This window comes from Nycticebus coucang, chromosome 7, assembly GCF_027406575.1.
Source record: "Nycticebus coucang isolate mNycCou1 chromosome 7, mNycCou1.pri, whole genome shotgun sequence".
NCBI classification, from domain to species: Eukaryota; Metazoa; Chordata; class Mammalia; order Primates; family Lorisidae; genus Nycticebus; species Nycticebus coucang.
In genome coordinates, this window is record NC_069786.1 from 87,822,844 (window position 1) to 87,838,225 (window position 15,382).

At 31.7% G+C, this 15,382-nt stretch overlaps 1 protein-coding gene across 6 annotated transcripts in view; it reads left to right on the plus strand.

Annotated features, from left to right (window-relative positions):
- Positions 1 to 15,382, plus strand: part of GLS (glutaminase) — an 83,094-nt gene that overhangs the window by 40,594 nt on the left and 27,118 nt on the right. For 4 of the 6 annotated variants that reach the window (XM_053598328.1, XM_053598332.1, XM_053598333.1 and 1 more), the window contains 5 exons: positions 2,228 to 2,294; positions 3,497 to 3,547; positions 6,189 to 6,365; positions 8,451 to 8,582; positions 9,542 to 9,634. In XM_053598328.1, the coding sequence (XP_053454303.1) occupies positions 2,228 to 2,294; positions 3,497 to 3,547; positions 6,189 to 6,365; positions 8,451 to 8,582; positions 9,542 to 9,634 (520 nt within the window). Of the gene's footprint in view, positions 1 to 2,227; positions 2,295 to 3,496; positions 3,548 to 6,188; positions 6,366 to 8,450; positions 8,583 to 9,541; positions 9,635 to 10,572; positions 13,183 to 15,382 lie in introns of those variants that run through there. The other 2 variants (XM_053598330.1, XM_053598329.1) reach the window with 2 other exon arrangements.

Genomic DNA, 15,382 nt, shown 5'->3' on the forward strand with positions numbered 1-15,382 from the left:
CCATGACCTTAATCAATATGAAAATGTCCCCCAACGTGTCCCTCAGATGATTTTTGCAGCTTTTATTTTTTTAATTCAGGAACTGATCAAGGTTCATACATTGCATTGTTATTACTATCTGTTTATTTAGAATAGTCCCCTTGCTTTTAATGATTTTTATTAAATGGCTTCTTTTGAAGAATGTGAGCCACTTGTTTTAGAGAGCAGAGATTGACTGACTTTTTCTTTGAAGAACCACAGTAAATATTTTAGGCTCATGGGCCATGTGGTTGGTCTCTGTTGCAACAATTCAGTTTCCTAGTTTTAGTATTGTAGGAAAGCAGCCATAGACAATATGAGGTGTGTTCCAAAAATATTTATGAAAACATGTAGCAGGCCAGATCTGGCCTGTGGGCTGTAGTGGGTGTTCCCCATTTTGAATTTGTCTGATTGTTTCTTTATGATTAGAAAAATTATGTTAGACAGTTTTAACATAAATACTAACTACTGTTTTATTGTTATTTTGCATTTGTCTGATTGTTTCTTTGTGTTTAGAAAAGTTATGTTAGACAGTTTTGTTCGTTTTTTTTTTTTGGCTGGGGCTGAGTTTGAACCCGCCACCTCTGGCATATGGCACCTCCTTTGAACCACAGGTGCCACCCTGTTAGACAGTTTTAAATAAATACTAACTACTGTTTTATTGTTATTTTGCATTTACTGCATCACATTTCAGGAGCAAATATTTCCAGGCTTAATGCCTTACTGACATTATTTCATCAGCTTAAGTATCTTTTCCAGCAAGTTTTCCATGAACCTCATCTTCCATGTTCTCATATTACCATATTTTATTGAACTGATTCCATGGTCTCTTTTTGCCTCCTAACTACTACTAGGCTCTGACCTTCTTAGGACCTGGATAGAGTGTTGCATCTTTCAGTTATTTCTGTATCCCAGTTAGCTGGCAGATAATAAGCACTTGAAATTTTGGTGAACTGAACTGTGTGCCAGGCACTGTGATAATTGTTAAAAAGTTAGTTCTTTGTCTATACTATGTTGATATTTTAAGTATGGTAGGTAGACAAGAATTTTTCCATATCCTTTGTTTTTCTGACCATAGAAATGTGAAAATACAGAGTTAGAAGGGTCTGTACACCTCAGTAATACAGTGTCACCACAATTCCTGTACTGTCAGCAGCCTTGGGGACACTTGCAGGTTGATTCTCACATGTACTGCAAATTAAATCTGTCTCTGTCTCAGTCAGAACTCATTCTCTTTTTTTTCCAAACTGCTCTTTGCTTTAGAGATCTCTATGTTAGTTAATATTATCATCCTCTCAGTAGGCTTTGTTGGAAATTCAGGCTTTGTACCAATCAGTCTTTACATCAGTCTCTCCTCTTTCCCATCTGGTTGGAAGGTTTATCCAGTGGCTCACAGTTTGATCATAACCACCATCTAATTCAGGCTTTCAATAGATCTTATTCTAGTAGTCTCCTGATGTATCAGTTATCCTTTCTTTTTTCCCTTTTACAAACTGATATCAGACTTATCTTAATAAATCCTTCTAAAATGAAGATCTGACAAGGTAACTTGTTTAAAAGGCTTCAAGCTTTTGTTTTGTGGACAGTCCGGAGCCATTGCATTCTTTGGCATTTATTGTCCTCAATAATTTGATCCCAGTCTCCTTTGTTAGTTTGGTGTTTCTCCACTCTTCTCCACGCACCCTTTCCCCCAGATACATCAGAATATTTGCTACTTCAGTGGAGTCCCACCTTATAATCATTTATAATCATTCATACTGTGTGGAATTTGCCAATACCTAGGCCCTAGGCTTTCCTCTGAACCCTGTTACTCCAGTGAATCCTGAAGATTCATGTGTCCCCTCTCTCCATAAAATTTCTGTTATTCTCTTCAGTTGGAATTGACCGTGTTTTGTACTTTCAGGAAGCAAGAGGATTCTGAAGTTTTTCAGTGCATTTTAATGGTGGAATATTTGAGAATTTTAAAATTAGCTTTTTTGTTCACAAAGCAGGAAGACTAGAAAGGGCCTGAGTTCATTTCAGTCATTTTACAGCTGAGAGAGTTAAGACTGAAAGAATTATCACTTAATTGAGACTTGAACTCAGCTTTCCTGAATCGTGGTTCAGTGTTCTTAATGCTGTACTTTGCTAATTTGTACAAATTAACGAAAGAATAATCACACTTCTACAGAAAGTAAGTAAATCAAGCAATTGTGTTTTTTTCTTCCAGGTTTCAGTCTGAAAGAGAAAGTGGAGACCGAAATTTTGCAATAGGATATTACTTAAAAGAAAAGAAGGTTTTTAATTTTTGTTTCTATTTCACATTGTTTTTTATCTAATAAAATATATGAAGATAAATGCTTTGCATTCAACAATAGCCTTTAAACAACTACTTATTACTGTTTAAGATGCAGAAGTCTTTGCAAAGCATTCTGGAGTCCAGATTATCAAATTGTTAATATTGTTAAATTATTTGTATCTGGCAGCATTAATTATTAATATTTGGCATTAATATTTAATATTTAGGCTCAGTGCCTGTAAGTGGCTGAGGCGCCAGCCAAATACACCAAAGCTGGTGGGTTCAAATCCAGCCCCGGCCTGCCAAACAACAATGACAACTACAACCAAAAAAAAATAGCTGGGCGTTGTGGGCCCCTGTAGTCCCAGCTACTCTGGAGGCTGAGGCAATAGAATCACTTAAACTTAAGCCCAGGAGTTTGAGGTTGCTGTGAGCTGTGATGCCATGGCACTCTACCCAGGGTGACAGCTTGAGGCTCTGTCTCAAAAAAAAAAAAAAAAAAAAAAAAAACAAAAAACAAAAAATTAATATTTAATTTTATTAATGCAAATTTTGAGAGTTAGTCTATTTTTTTTTAAACTATAATGCCTTAGTGTTCACCACCCTTATTTATTTATTTATTTTTTAATAAGTGGCTGGCCAAATACAGTTTATTTTATTTATTTTTTTTAACATTTTGTTCTATATATTTTATTTATTTATTTATTTATTTTGTTTTGTTTTGCAGTTTTTGGCTGGGGCAGGGTTTGAACCCGCCACCTCTGGTATATGGGACCGGTGCCCTACTCACTGAGCCACAGGCACCGCCCCAATAAATGGTTAATTTTCTTTTTTTTTTTTTTTTATTTATTTTTTATTTTTTTGTGTTTTTTTTTTTGGCTGGGGCTGGATTTGAACCCGCCACCTTCGGCATATGGGACCGGTGCCCTACTCCTTGAGCCACAGGCGCCGCCCCAAATACAGTTTATTAATTACTAATCCTTGTCAGTTGAACTAGTATCTAGAAACTTACATGATATTATGATGTAATTTTGCTTTATCGTTCTTTATTATTTCACGCTCATACTCGTACTCATTTATAGGTTATACACTATTTCATTCTCAGTGAAAATGAAACATTTGTGTAAATTTGATCTTCACATTATTTCATTTTTTTTTTCTTGTGTGCATGTATTTTTAAATGCCTTTCTATTTTTTCAGTGTTTTCCAGAAGGCACAGACATGGTTGGTATATTAGACTTCTATTTCCAGGTAATTTAATTGCATATTAAACACTATATACAGATGGGTGTGTCTTATTTTGCAAAATACGGGTATCTCTGAATTCTTGTTTCTAGGCCACGAGAAAATTGATTTTCCATTGACTTTTAAATAATATCTTCATGAAAAGCTGCCCGATGTCCATGTCTCTGAAAAAGGCATACCTCAAAACGTAACATGGAAGAAATTTTTCTGAAAACAGTATATTTAAATAATATCAAAAATAATGTACAGTTTCAGAATTTGGCTTCTCTTAATTACAAACTGAGCTCTATTTTCTTAGCTTTTAAATTTTGTTTGGGAGAAGCTATTTGTTAGGTCTCATATTCAGCATTTTAAAGTGTCAGTTTCTCAGCTGATTTGGTATCTTTTGTTAATTTTTTTGCTTGTTAACTCTGTCCTGGCTTAACTGGGTGCTAGGAGAGTATTGTTTAGTCCACCAGTTCTCAGGATCGTGACCCACAGGAACTGTATTAAAGGGCTGCGGCATTAGGAAGGTTGAGAACCACAAGTTTAGTCCATTTCTGCAGTTCAGTCCAGTTCTGCAGAACTCAATTTAGGATAGCCTTCCTGGCGATTGCTCCCTGCCCTCCACATTTTCAGTTCAGTTTATCATTAGAGATTTTACACCATTGGTGCCACTGATGGGGCTGTAAGATGAAGCTGTGTGGTAGGCTACATTATTGTTAATTAATTTCAAGTTTAGTTTGAAGGTACTTTAATTTTAACCTTTTTAACCTAACATTTGAAGGTGCTTTAGTTTTAACCTTTCAGTAATCTTGGGGAATGTATAAGAGAGGTTGATAATGAAGATTTTGATGGAAGTGCAGGTCACAGTTGGTCATCTGCTTAATGTGAAAAAGGAATTGGGAATCCAGACTATCAGTATAAAATTCAGAGTCTAGCCTGGCCACTTATTGGCCGTGTGGCCTAATTATACTCACCTATCCCCAGTTTGCCTGTAGTAGATGCCAGTGTACATTGATGATAACATGAGATGATATGAGATACCTCTGTTACTATGAAGTATTATATGAAATTTAGTATCATTATTATTCTACTGTGAATTTTTATACTTCAGGAGAAAAATCAAGAGACAGCCATAGAAACAATACTAACTTTTTTGGGAAAAGGCTATATCTAATTGAACAGTCATTGAGTTTTCAGAAATGTACTCTTAAGTTGGTATTTGTCAAATTAGGAATATATTGCCTTATTTTAAGCAAATTCCAATTAATATTAAGTATAAATTAGGAAATCATTAGAATTTAAATGTTAGTTTCTTTTAGAAAGTCTTTCATAATTAAATCAACCTTCTCATAATTTTTTGCTATCTGGAGTAATATAGTAAGTTAGATTCTGTAGTTTTGTAGAAACAGGGAAGAGATTCTACTATGAATGGGCAAAAGTAAAAGTCCGGCATTTCAAGTCATTGTAGTTAGTTTTCTTTGTTGCTATTTCCAACACCCTTTTTGCCTCTTGCAGATTTTGGAGTTTGAGGAAAATTTGAGGACCCAGTTTTTCCTTCTCTCCCTCCATGCTTTCTTTCTCTCTCCCCTCTCTCTCTCTGTTAATTAAAAATAAAATTTGGAAGAATTTGTTATTTCTGTTTTATGAGTAAATTTGGGTTTGGTATGGTAAACTACATCCATTATTTTGATCATATATTTAAATGCAGAAATTTTATTCTAGAGTGCCTAAACTTTAGTTCTCTTTTCATTCATTATGATATATTCAACATAGTAAATATCAAATAAATGTTAAAAAATGGTCTACTAGGCAACATTTTGGTTTAGGCTCACACAGCAACCAAGAAAGTATTGTCTTAAATTTTTCTTCTCCTTTGTTCTTTGCACTTTGCTATATAAATGAGTATGGTGAGCTTTGATATGGGTAAATTACGAGGCATTTCAGCATTTCTTTCTTAAAATGGTAAATTCTTATGTAGATGATATCTATTCATAAAGCTGATGTATGACACTTCATGTTAAAAATATATCATGGCTTATTTTTTTCCATCAAGTGAAAAATAATTATGCTTGTGTATTACACAGACAGTATTAGTGTTTAAGCAAATTTGAATATTACTACGTGGGGCAATAACAGATCTTAGTGCCTTCAACGTTTTATTTTTAATAAAATGGCCTGCTTATTTCATTAAAAGACTGAATAACTTTAGGCAAATTAGGATAAATCTTAAAAGGGCTAAAACTTTGGTCAATTAAAATCTTTGGGGGCTGGGCATGCAGTGGTTCCTGCCCATAATCCTGGCACCTTGGGAAGCCAAGACAGGAGAATTGCTTGAGATCAGGAGTTGAAGACCAGCCTGAGCAAGAGTTTGACACCATCTCTACAAACCCCCAAAAATTTAGCCAGGTGTGGTGGTGCAGACCTATAGTCCCAGCTGCTCAGGAGGCTGAGGCAGGAGAATCACCTGTTACCAAGAGTGAGCTATTACAAACAACAACAAAAAACTTTGGAATGTCATCAAGTTATATTAAAATCATCTCTTTGCAAGAAATATTTCACATTTATGAAATACCAGATAAAATAGATTATTTAGAAGTCAGCCTGTAATACTAAAAGTAATATGAGCCTAAATTGTTTAGAATTTTGTTTTTCTTTGTTTTAGCTATGCTCCATTGAAGTGACTTGTGAGTCAGCCAGTGTGATGGCTGCAACATTGGCTAATGGTGGTTTCTGCCCAATTACTGGTGAAAGAGTACTGAGCCCTGAAGCAGTTCGAAATACACTGAGTTTGATGCATTCCTGTGGCATGTATGATTTCTCAGGGCAGTTTGCTTTCCATGTAAGTAATTGTTTAATCTTAATTTTCTCTGGCAAGAAACTAGTCTGAACTGGTTCTTTTAAACTCAGTTTGAACTTTGCTTCCAAAGCCTACATTAATTTTTGTGAGAGAGGCTTGTTTTCAAGGTTAATCTGTTACAGAATTATAAAGGAATAGAATTGTACAGTCAACCAGATGTTCCTAATAACTTGAAAATTTAATTTATAAGACTTCATTACTTCTGATTTTAAGGCATTCCAATGTACAAGGTTAATATAGACTCTACTTCCTGTTTATGTTTAGCATTATGGTCATAATATTCCTCAAGAATTCCTTAAATTCAGAAAGAGTGCAAAGATGCAATGTTTATTTGGTTGCAACCGTAGATTTTTCAAGGATTTAAAGTGTATTAAAGTTAAAACTTAACTTTAATACATTTTACTAATAGTATTATAATTTTTATAATACTATTTAAAATAGTATTTTTTAAGCTCGGTTGTGCATTTGCCACTTGTGAAATGTATAGACTTTTCTTACTTCATTCTGCCTTGTATCAAGTCATAATGTCTTTCTAAAAAAATTTTTTTTGGCTGGGTACAGTGGTTCACACCTGTATGTAACCTTAGCATTCTGGGAGGTTGAGGTGGTGGATTACCTGAGCTCAGGAGTTCAAGACCAGCCTGAGCCAAAACAAGACCCTGTCTCTAGAAAAACTACTTAGGAGATTGAAGCTACTATGAGCTATGATGCCACAGCACTCTATCCAGGACAACAGAGTGAGACTGTCTCACATCCACATGTAAAAATTTTATCTTGGAAATTTTCAAACATAAAAATAGAGAGATGCATTTAATGGACCCACCACTTAGCTCCAGTAATTATGAATATATGACCAGTCTTATTTCATCTGTATGTATACCTATGATGATAAGGTATATAATACTCTTACCATATTATAGTAAGTAATTCTAAATAATGATGATTCATAACAAAACATAACAGTACCATTATTATGTATTAAAAACTTAAATATTCATATCAAAACTTTAATTTTAAATTTAATATCAAAATATTTAGCCAGTGTTCAGAGTCACGGGATTATTTTATTAATTTTTATTATATTACTTTACAGTTTGTTTGACTTGGGGTACAAATAAAGACAATGCATTATAATTGATTTTTCCCCCTTTTCACTTGATCGACAGATCTTCTCATCACTTCCCTTAATTTCTTGTTATTTTGGGTTGAAAAAACTGCATCGCTTACCCTGTGTGGTTCCCTATAATATAGTGTATGTTTTGTTGATTGCATATGTCTTTTGTTGCATATGTCTTTGGTTGATTGCATCGTCCTTTGTTTTTCTTGTAAATTGGTAAATCTGATTCAGGTTGTTTTTTGTTCACGTGCTTATTAATTCGGTTCAAGAGTATTTTATTGGTGTACTTCTTGATTAAGAGGTACTTAATATCTGAATGTTAGTAAGCAATTAATGAACACTACCCTAATGACATTAATTTTTTCTTTTATCACAATTGTCAAATTTTATTTAACATAAACTTATATTCTTTTGAAGAGGATTAATTTGCACTTCATCTTAGCCAAAAGGCTGAGAAGTGATGGAAAAGGATTAGCTTAAATTTCCATTTTATCTCTATTCTTGTGACATTTCCCTGACAGTATACCATAGAAAATCTTTTAAGATATAATTTATCATTGTTTTCTAGTTGTGAGATATTTTTGAAAAATAACTTTTTATATTTAAAAACAATATAAGTTTATTTTAGAACAATTTGATAAACAGTCAAGAAGAATATAATAAAAATATCCATAGCTCCACAGTTTAGATGGAACTACTTTAATTCCTTGGAGCATATCTTTCAAAAATTTTTCTGTATCAAATCTATCCCAAACTGTTTTATAACTGTCTTTTTTAATTACTATGTTACAAAACATGTCAAAAATATTTATCTATAATACTTTTAATTTTGAATCCTATTGTATGGGTATATATATCATAATTTTTAAGCCAGTTTCTCTATTGTTGAACATAATGTTTCTTACTTTAAAATGTTTACGTAAATGCTTATTGTATTGAATTATTTTCAGGTTGGTCTTCCGGCAAAATCCGGAGTTGCTGGGGGCATTCTTTTAGTTGTCCCCAATGTCATGGGCATGATGTGCTGGTCTCCTCCTCTGGACAAGATGGGCAACAGTGTGAAGGGAATTCACTTCTGTCATGTAAGCATATTTTCTTAATGAAAATAATGATCATATAAGTTGAGTTATTCAATGATTCTTTTTACTTTAGCCCATTTTTCGTAGTTTATTGACTCTTGGCACTCTGTCTGCCAGCTTACCAGTTACTAGATAGCTATGGAAATCTTCCTAGAGGAGCTTCAGGTTGTTTTTACCAGATAGCTCGCTTTTAATTATTGTCACGGAAAATTACATCATTTGTTTGATGCTTCTGTTTTAATTTTCATGGTTATGCTTAGTTTTCAAAAGCACCCCCCCCAAAGATACTAAACTTAGAGAAGTAATTTAAAATCTGACATATTTTAAGAATTATTGTAGTTTATTGTATCTCTTTTAATTTTCGTGGTTGAATGTATTTATCCATTTACTACCTTTAGTTTTTTTTTTTTTTTTTTTTTGAGGAAATTACTGCAAATAAAAAAGATAAATTTTTTTTAGAAAGTGTTACTATAGTTCAATATTTTGTTGTAAACTAATTCTTGCTAGTATTTCAGCTTCTGGTTTTATTTACATTTATTGGTTTCTGGAGTTCATATGAAGTACTATACTCAAAACTCTGGTTTATTTTTTAGTCTTTTATATTTTACAAAAACTCAAGTATGACATTGGCTTGCATATGAATGTAAATTATAATAGAATATGTTTATAAGGTGCTTTATAGTTATTTGATAGAAGAAGTATTTCCTGTGGCCTCTTATTATAAATAAATCTCATTTTATAGAAGGTAAAAGTTAGGCGATTTGAGTGGCTGAGCTCTAGGGTCATCTTAGCAAGTAGGTCCACATTTTACTCTGATCTCAGTCTTGACGCATCATGCAGCTTTATTAGTATGCAGTGCTGATTTCTAAGCAGGATGCTATAAACATAGTTTATAATAATATGACTAGGTGTAGCCAATGAATAACCAGTTTCTTATACCTTCTCTTTATAACTATTTACAGGATCTTGTTTCTCTGTGTAATTTCCATAACTATGATAATTTGAGACACTTTGCAAAAAAACTTGATCCTCGAAGAGAAGGTGGTGATCAAAGGGTAAGCAAAATTCCTATTTAGATAATTATGTAATTTTTTTTGAGAGAAAATGAGATTTGTCTGTTTAAATAAAACCTAAACCTACTATTTAATGGCCTCATGTCTTTGCTAATCACAAATGAGGGTAAACAAATCGACATTTTTATCCTAGATCACTAGTACATAGATACTAAATATTGCTGTTTTAGAACGTAAGTTGGAACTGATTAGCCTACTGGCAGGGTTTTCCCATTTTCTGCTGTTTTTAGCAGAATTTTTAGATTTGATTCTGTTAAAAAAGACATTGGAAAATTCTGTGTGCTATAAATCGAATTAAAACAAAATCTTTTTTTAAATTCTTATGAGAGTTTAACTCCTTACCTAATATGTGGATGGATATGTAAATGAGAAAGAGATAATATTGGTGAAACACCTTATGAAGCCTAATAAGTCACTGTAGATGTAACAGCTTTTCTAGAAAGAGTATTTAATGCAGTATTCCTCATAAAGTACTACTTGTTTATTATCAGTATGTTTGGCTTCATACCCTTGTACATGTGTATTCTTTTTCTAGAGCTAGTATTAAGAGTCAGAACTTAACTTTTTTGATCTATCACTGACCAAGGCACTTGTGTCAAGATTTTGATTTAGTTTTTTTGCATCCCACATGGAAAATGTTTATAGTAAAATTACTTAGATATGAAGATAATATGCAGTTCTTATAAATAGAAAATTATTTTTAATGCATATTGAGCAAATTTTCTTTGGTACCAAACTAAATTTTTACAAGTTCCAATCAAAATAACTTATGATAATATATGAGAATTATGCACAGCCAACAGAATAGAAACTTCCATAAATGGGAGTTGACACAAGTAACGTGGAACAAAATGTCAGGTGGAGTGATTGAAAATGTTAACAGATTTTAATAACATTCATTGAAAAATACCATTTTATAGCTTGGACCTTTCTTCACTCAAGTGCACTAATAAATTATGTATGTTGCTTGAACAACTAGCATTCCTTTGGACCATTGGACTATGAAAGTCTCCAACAAGAACTTGCTTTAAAAGAGACAGTATGGAAAAAAGTGTCACCTGAGTCAAATGAGGACATCTCTACAACTGTAGTGTATAGAATGGAAAGTCTGGGAGAGAAAAGCTAAAGAAATGGGTTCTAGTTTCAGAATGTTTCTTCCCTTAACCTTTCAAACATCTTTAGCTATTCTTGCAAACTATAAATATTTATTGAGTTTTTTGTGTTCTCAACCTTGGGTGCTAGAGCCATAAAGCTTTTCTTTTTTCCTTTTAATCTTTGTGTAAAGATAGTAGATTAAAAGTTCATTTATTGGTCTTTAAAAAAATACTTACAAGTAAATAAAGCAAATTTACTTTATTTTTAAAAAATAAAGAAAGGAAAGGTTTCTTTAAAACCTCTTTTATGTTATTGAAATTTCATATAGTCAGATAATCTCATTTTAAAATGGTAACAGAAAGTTGTAATTTCTTAGTTTTAAAACCTCCCACAAAAACTCATTAATTTTTTTTTCAGTTTTAAAACTGACATGTTATCTACAGTGGCAATAGAAAATACTTCTTTGCTAAATACAAAATGAAAAAGCCAAAATAATGAACCTCAAATTATTTTATTTAAAAATAGCAGTAGTATAAAATTAGCTTAAGTTTACATTTATGCCATTTTTAATGATAGATTGGCTTTACATTTGTCAGACTTTATTTAAAATTTTATCAAACACTTTTAAATATGTCTTCTTTTTTACTTTGCAACTCCCATGTTCTGTCAGAATTGTCATGTACAGGAGTGTCTTACGTTACTAAAACATTCCAGCCAAAGAATTTCAGATGTGAGATACTGACATGTTTCATTGTTAAAAAGCTATAATGGTTAGTTACTCAGAATGAGAAGCAGTGAGTGTCTTAAAGTAAAATGTTCAGCTAAACTATTTTATTTTCATATTATCTACGTAACTTTTTTTATGTTATATTTAAATATGAATGGCAAATCTTGGTTTTTAGCTTTTAAGATTTTATTATCCTAATAATTTCATAAATGCTAATGAATACTTCTTTTGTGATAAATTATAACATCTCATAAAGTTTGTTTTATTTGGACTCTTTATAGTACTTAGGAAATGAATTTACTTTGAAGGTAGTAAGTATACTAAAGTATTTCAGATCTGAATCCTTTTGTTCATTTATAAAAATGCAATATTGAGAATCAAAACTTGTTTTAAGAGAGGTATGGGTTCTATACAACAGGATATCAAGTAATTATAATATTTAAAGTTTATCTTGGCAAAATGATTGTAAAATCTTGTGGGACCTATTCACACTTCTTCCTTCTTCCATATACCGCTCTGGTTTTGCCCACTTGTTTCAAGTATGTTTGTTTTTCAGTCAATTTTTAAACTTGTAAATTTGGTAGAGGGGAGTTTAGAAGGAAAACTTAATTTCTTAGGATTGATGGCATTTATGTCATAGGGCAAAGTCTATAAAATTAAATATACTGTAATATAAAAGATTTCTCTGAGGAATGTAGGTAACTGGTACAAATACAGATATAGAAAAATCTCAGTATCTTGAGTTTGGGAGCTATGATATTAGGAAAAGAAGTTTGTTCCCAGAGGTGCTGGTCAAAAGCCTTTTGGGCTAACTTAAGTATTAAATTTATACATTTAAATAATTAAATATTAAGTTTCAGAGAATTTTAACAAGGCTTTTATGCTTGCTTCAGTGTTCTTCTAATGTTCAGATGCAGATGGTAACTGGATGCTTCTTGAGGCCTTACAACTGCTACACATTTGTGTTAGTTCCACCCGGCCATTTGTATGTATTTTGGGCAGTTGAATGCCTTAATTGAAAAAAAGGAATTATTTCTTCCCCCTATACTCTAAATTGTTACATTTTACTGTTTTATTATTTTACTTTATAAAATGAAGATTGGTGTGCATATTTGTCTTGATTTCAAAATTAGGTTGTTAATTTGTAGCACTTACTGTTGATAAGGCTTAAATGCACATTTAAAAATGAAGTAGGATTATCTAAGCTACTGTATTTAGAGATGTTAACAGTGGGCGTCCAGACATTTTTACAGGAAGGAATAAATGGAAGAAAAGGGTAAGATACTGTGAATAGGCCCTCAAACTTAAAAAGAAATACTTTGCCAGTTTTAAGGACATATTTTGATTCCTTCAGTATTCTTAATAATTTATAAAATATAATTCTTGAAAAATACCCAGTATTGTTGGGTTTAATGTTTTATCATTATTGATTCTTGATATTCAAGCATTTACAATAGATAGAGTATTTGATTTTCTTTCTTCTTTTTATTTTTTATTTTTTTGGCATCATTAACATTTCATTTGAAATGCATATTCCTCCTGAAATACTTTGTTTTCAGCTTAAATGTTGTGCATTTTATCTTAGTGTTTGGATTAAAACATTTGTGTTGTTTAGCTTTCTTTCATTTGCTTTGTATATTTAATAATGTACCTTTATTTTCCAGTATGCTTACTTTTTGTATTGTACAATAAATTTATTTTAAGCTGATTATATTGTTTTTTTTTTTTTTTAATAAAAGCAACTCCAACATTACAAGTATAATAGACAGTTGAGATTTTAATTAAAAAAATAAGTATCTAAAAAGTATCCTTTATGAAGATACTATTAAAGTATTTACTATTCTGAGGCTGCCTGAAAATGGAACTAGAAATACTCACAGGGGCTTTATTTGATTTTCTCTTCCTTTTTTTTTTTTTAAATGAAATGTAGTGTCGGTGGGTTTTTTTGGAAGGAGGACTTCTCCTAACGTTATACTAAAAGTATTTGAATAAAGACCTTTCTCCCAGTTTTTTTTTTGTTGTTGTTGTTGTTGTTGTTTTTCCATTTGATAATTTAAAAAAAAGGATTACAGCCCTATTTGCAGGTTCTTTCTGCTTTCTAAAGATTATAATTGATGATATCCACTATATAACTTTCATTTGTTGTCTCCTAAAGAATAAGAAAAACATTGCTAAATCATATGAAGAGTATCATAATATTGCTTTATAACAACAGTGTTAATCTCAGTACAAATTATATTGAGTGGAATAACAGTAATATAGAAATTGACTTTAACTGCTTTTTTAAGGTATTTAATTTTCACAAGGAATTTAGTGTATTTCTATAGCATGGTTCAAATTATAGTCCAGATTATAGAGAGTCCATGTGTTGTAGGTCAAATGCGATATTTCGGTTTTATTAAATCTGCCATTCATATTCTGGACAAGATTTCCCAAATATATCGTGCAAGTTTTAAAACTGTTTGAAAGAGGAAATCCCCTTGCTAACATGAATTTTATGCTTAAAATGCCTGCTGATCTTGATCTGAAAGTGTAGTGTTATATATGTATGTGGAAAGAACTGCTGATAAATACTGATATGTCAATCTGTATCCTGATTATTTATATATAATATGTGTTTATATATAAATCTCCTTGTCTGAATACCTAAATCTATTCATATTCTGAAAACAAACCACAGGTTCTTTCCACATCATATGTTATGGATAAATGGTTCATTAATCTATTATGTTCCTACTCCAAACTTTGCCATAGAAGAGCTCCTAAAGTTTTTGCTACACCAGAATTTATGAAATGTAACATATTGTACTTATTCAGTTTGGCTTTAAAGATTTGTGGTTTCTGTGTTGCCTTCCCATTCACTGCCAGCCCTGTCAGTGTAAGACGGTAACAATAGGGAGAAGTCCAGAAAAGGAAAAGCAAGAGCATCAGACTTCATGTGGAGTTTAACTTTAAAGTACTACCCAAAATTTATTACATTTTTTTATTTGACTTAAAATAAGTAATGTACTTCTCAGGTCAGTTTATTTTACGTAATAATTTTATTTAGTTCACTGTGCACAATTTTTAGTTTAAGAGTCTCCTTTATTATTCACTTATTAAGGTTCTGATTTTTTCCCCAGGTGGCTTGAAAATGCTAGAATGCATTTTTTAAAAGATTTATGATCATTCTACTTAACATAAATTTCTTCTTTATCATTTTGCACACAAACTTTATGACCACTCTGTATTAAATGTTATGTTCATATTACATAATAAAATCAAAACCAGATGCTGGAGATGCAGTATAAATGGAAGTTTATTACTATGCATCATAGCCATACACTCAGACTTTCATTTAGATTTATTCAGAATGGACTTTACCTTACTCCATTCTCTGTCATGGTATTCAAGGGTAAAATTATATTTGAACACATTCAAGTATACACCAGTTCAACCATTTTTCTTTTATTTCAAATTATAACAATGTTAGTTTCTTAGAACATTGCTTAAAAGTGGAAGGAACTTAATCGGTTTGGGGGAAGTTCTTTTATTTCTCACTAAAGCCCCATCCTATAGTTTATTAATGTGAACAACATAACATGCACATGACTTGGAGAAACTTAGAAAACTACTCTAAAGGCATCTGAGGCAAAATCTATCCAACAGGAAACAGAGCTGGCAAAACTTAATGTATTTTAGAGTTCTTAATTTCTTAAATAGTAATAAAAAAGATTTTTTAAAAAAAGATTTTAAGCAAATGGATCAGAAATTTTTAAGGAAATGATTCTGTTACTATGGTCTTCAAGCTTTGTTTTTTATTTACATCTTGTGAGCATATGAAAGGAAAGGAATTTAATATTGACTTCGTTTACCTGTTCAGTTTTGTAGATTTACTTTAGCAATTTTTATAAGTTGTTGCTAATAGA